General features: G+C 49.5%; 1 protein-coding gene across 1 annotated transcript; it reads left to right on the plus strand.

Annotated features, from left to right (window-relative positions):
• The first annotated feature begins 2,125 nt into the window (after positions 1-2,125).
• LOC125548537 (heat shock cognate 70 kDa protein-like) lies at positions 2,126-4,167 on the plus strand. Its single transcript, XM_087516844.1, has 2 exons — positions 2,126-2,382; positions 2,460-4,167. The coding sequence occupies exons 1-2, from the start codon at positions 2,160-2,162 to the stop codon at positions 4,088-4,090; spliced, it is 1,854 nt and encodes a 617-aa protein (XP_087372970.1). The 5' UTR covers positions 2,126-2,159; the 3' UTR covers positions 4,091-4,167.
• Positions 4,168-4,549: the final 382 nt, after the last annotated feature.

Here is a 4,549-nt window from a genome sequence, read left to right on the forward strand (position 1 = left end):
TTTCCTACATCTCCTCCTCCGCTAGCGCTTGGCGATGCCCTGTCGGAGCTCCACCATAACCACCACCACGCCGTCCTGCTGGCCTAGATCCCATCTACCTCCCCCCTCGCTTGTTGGATTAAGTAGGAGACATCACCGAGTCGTACGTGTGCATAACTTAGAGGTGGCGTTCGTGCGGCGCTCGATCGGATTGGGTTGTGAAGAGTATGACTACATTAACCATGTTCGTTGAACGTTTCCGCTTTCGGTCTATAAGGGTATGTAGACACACTTCCACTCGTTGCTAGCATCTCCTAGATTGATCTTGGGTGAATTTGTAGAAAAAAATTGTTTTTCATGCAACGTTCCCAACACCAATATCTCTCAACTAAGAAACAAAATAATTAAGCATTACTAAGATAACTTGGTCAACTATTATGTTTTCATATGATTGCCAACTACTCCCTCTCTAAGCTAATGTAGGATGTTTTAGGTCACTGACACAGGGAGTAGCAAGTTATACTTGCATCACACGTAAAAGACTGGATAACCAAAGTACACCCAAATATTGCCAGAACACATTATAAAATGCAAATGTGAAAATTCTAAGTCACAAAACATAGATTAATTTGCGCACACCATCATAGTCGCAATCAGATTATAGCTATAAAATATTCAGAGATAGCATGGTATTGAAAATATGAAAACAACATACTTTTAAAAGGTACTCCCTCCATAAAAAAATGTAAGATTGTTTAGATCACTAAAGCGATGATCTAAAAGATCATTTTTTTACAGAGGGAGTACTGCCGTGGCCTTGAACCAAATGAAAAATGGTAGTTCAATATAGATGAAAAAAATTGTGGAAGAATTATTGCATAGAGGAGTCTAGAACAAAGGAGAAGTGGCAATGTGTTTGAGATTTGTGCATAAGACTATGTGATTGTGTACTCTTAAAAAACATAAGTGGCAAATTTATGTTTAATCCCATAATGTGATGTTACTCATAGTGTCCAATGTCTATTTATCGTGCTTAATCCCAATCATGGAATCTTTTGAATACTAGTGCACATGAGGTTTGTACAAGCTTGGATCCATTTCCCCGTGTTCCCGGTGCTTTTCTAAAGCTGGCTAGTCATAGTGGGAGTAACTTAGCTAGTAATACATCGCATTTCAAGAAATTTTTGCTTATGTGGTCAGTAGTTAGTGAAAAGTTGTAACGTAATACTACCTCCGTCATGGTTTATGAGTCCCCTTTGTATTTTGTGCCAAAGTTTGACCTGAAATTTAACTAATAAAATATTAATGCATGTCACAGAAAAAATATAATTGAAAACTATGTTCAAATACGAATCCGGCGATACAATTTTCGATGATGCATTAATATTTTGTTAGTTAAATCTATAGTCAAAATTAGGCACAAAATGCAAAGGGAACTTATAAATCATGACGGAGTTAGTATCTTACTGTAACATAGCGTTTCCCAAAATAAAATGAGTCTACAAGCTAATAAATGAAGCCACCTATGATACTACTACATCCGTCCTGGTTTATTAGCCTCCCTCTTATTTAGGGTCATATTTTGACCTTTATTTTAATTAATAACTATAAGTTATATATAGCAAAAATAATATCATTGGAAACTATGTTTGAAGACAAATCCAACGATATAATTTTTTATGACATATAATTACATTTTAATAGTTAAATTTATGGTCTAACTTTGATACAAAATATAAAGGAGACCAATAAACCAGGATGGATGTAGTACTACTATATTATTTTGCACTATAAAAATAATAATTTAGACTAATGTCATATGCATGACGCTGGTATAAGTTACTACTACCAAGTGTGACCAGCCTGGCGTGACCTGAAGAGCTGGAATCACCCATGCATGGCCCACGATAGCTCTGCTTTTTTTTAGGGTCACGATAGCTCTGTTTTGATTCCAATCGTTTTCCGTGATTGAGCTACGTGATCAAAAAAACGAATGCACACGGTGCTTTTATTACGGATATTACGAGCTTTGTAGAGATCGATGCGCCGTCTCTTCGTGGAGTAGTGCAACCTTTTCGGTTTATCTTCCCAGAGCTCCCATCAGTATTAAATTAGTCTCATCAGTTGTTTGGCGTTGCCTCTCGTCGGCAAGTGCATCTCTTCAGCTCCCTTCATTTGCGATGACGGAGACCGGTGATGACCTGGGCAGCGCCGTGATGGGCATCGACCTCGGGACGGCGTGGTCGTGCGTCGGCGTGTGCCGGCAGGGCCGCGTGGAGATGGTAACCAACGAACACGGCGGCCGGACAACGCCGTCATTCGTCGCGTTTACCGACACGGAGAGGCTCGTCGGTGACGCGGCCAAGAACCAGGCCGCCCGGAACCCCGCCAACACCATCTTCGGTGAGTGCACACGATCTCTTTTTCTGTTTTGAACATTGTCTCGGCTTCTCGAATGGCTAACCGGTTCTGTGTGCTAGGTACCAAGCGATTGATGGGAAGGAGATTCGGCGACGCGTCCGTGCAGGCCGACACGAGGCTGTGGCCGTTCAAGGTCATCGCCGGCCGCCGCGACAAGCCAATGATCGCGGCGAGCTACAAGCGCAAGCCGAAGCTAGTTGCCGCTGAGGAGATCGGCTCGATGCTCGTCGCGAAGATGAAGGGGGACGCCGAGGCCTACCTCGGCGCCCCCGTCACGGACGCCGTGGTCACGGTCCCCGTGTCGTTCGACATCCTGCAGCGCCGCGCAACCAAGGACGCCTTCGCCGTCGCGGGGCTGAACGTCATCGGCGTCGTCCACGAGCCCGTGGCCGCGGCCATCGCCTACGGCCTCCACGAAAGCACGGAGGCGAAAAACGTGCTCGTCTTCGACCTTGGAGGTGGTACCACCAGCGTGGCGCTCCTCGCGGTTGCGGCGAGCAAGATCACGGTCCTGGGAACCGCCGGTGAGCCCCAACTCGGCGGTGAGGATTTCGACAGCCGCATGGTGGAGTACTTGGTCGACCAGTTCAAGACAGAGTACAAAAAAGATGTCAGTGGCAACGCGAGGGCTCTGGTGAGGCTGAGAACAGCCTGCGAGCACGCGAAGAGGACGCTCTCGTCGGCGACCTGGGCTGCCATCGAGATCGACTGTTTGCTCGACGGCATCGACTTCCGCACGGCCATCACCCGCGATCGGTTCGAGGACCTCAACTTAGACCTGTTCTGCAAGTGCTTGGACCCCATCAAAAAGTGCCTCAGCGACGCAAAGATCTGGAGGAGCGATGTGCACGACGTCTTCCTCGTCGGCGGGTCCACTCGAATCCCCCGCGTGCGGCGTATGCTTCAGGACTTGTTCGACGGGAAAGAGCTCTGCCCAGACATCATTCCCGAGGAGGCGGTGGCCCGTGGAGCTGCCATCCTGAGCGCCATGGCCAGCCGCGTGCCCGCCGGTGACTTGCTGGACCTGTTCCTGCTGGACGCCACGCCGCACTCGCTCCGCGTGGAAGCGTCCGGAGATGGCATCATGACCGTGATCGTCCCAAAGAACACCACCATTCCTATCAGGAGGGAGCAGATCGTTTCCCTCCAGCCCCATCAGAAGAGAAGTGTCGTTATCTCGGTGTTTCAAGGGGAGAACGCCACTGCAAGGAAGAACAGGTTGCTCGGAGAGCTCAAGCTTTCGGTTGTCCATCATGGTGATGGAGCGCACACCGGAGCCAAGCGCCAGATTTCAGTGTGCTTCGACATCGATGCCGACGGCGTCCTGACAGTGTATGCGACAGACAAGGCGACCAAGCGTAGGCACCAGATAAGGTTCATGGACAAAGGGCAGCTAAGCAGCGAGGAGATCGCGAGGATGGCCGAGGAGGCAGCGGAGTACATGGCAGAAGACGCGGAGAAGAGGGAGAGGGCGGAAGCAAAGAATCTGCTCGAAGAATACTTGTACCAGATGCGCCGTGCAATTGAGGTTGAGAGGAAGAAGGTGGACGATGCGCTCTCTACCGTGGAACTGATGATTCAGCAGGTGCTCGACGACCAGGTTTCCAGCGCCAGAAAGTTCCTAGACGATTTGGAAGGGCTTAAGAAGTCAGCGAAGCATACAATTGTAGGAGAGCAGGGTCATGCGTAATGCTCATCTTACTGTCGCTCGTCTTAACTTGTCTACTATTAAAGGGGATGAAACGTCGTCATGGTTCGACCACCTCATTCGATACCCTCTGCTCCCCTCCTGTGATCCCACTCTTCCCCGCACGATAAGAGCATCTCCAGCCACGTCCTCAGGAAAGCCTCCCTAGACGATTTTTTTGTATCGACACTGAAAAATCGGCCCAGTCGCGTCCCAGGAGCCCGATTTTCGTCGGCCTGGGCCGAATTTAGCACCGACGGATCTAGGCCGAACCCGGCGCGCTGGGAGGCGCCGGGACAAGCGGTTTTGGCGCCAAAGAGCCGCGGGCCCGCCGCGTCAGCGACATCGCGCGTCGTCTTCCCCGAACGCCTCGGTTTCCTGCGGGGAATGAATGGCAAGGCTACCGCCCGTCAGCATTACCATTGATTCCTCACGGGCGGCGCATCATGGGACGGCGCGCCG

This window comes from Triticum urartu, chromosome 3A (genome assembly GCF_056163025.1).
Source record: "Triticum urartu cultivar PI428250 chromosome 3A, HENAU_Tu73, whole genome shotgun sequence".
Lineage (NCBI taxonomy): Eukaryota > Viridiplantae > Streptophyta > Magnoliopsida > Poales > Poaceae > Triticum > Triticum urartu.

Coding starts and splice junctions, on each gene's coding strand:
- LOC125548537 (XM_087516844.1), top strand. CDS start 2,160: ATGACGGAGACCGGTGATGACCTGGGCAGCGCCGTGATGGGCATCGAC. Junction 2,383..2,459: donor CCCCGCCAACACCATCTTCG/GTGAGTGCACAC, acceptor TCTGTGTGCTAG/GTACCAAGCGATTGATGGGA.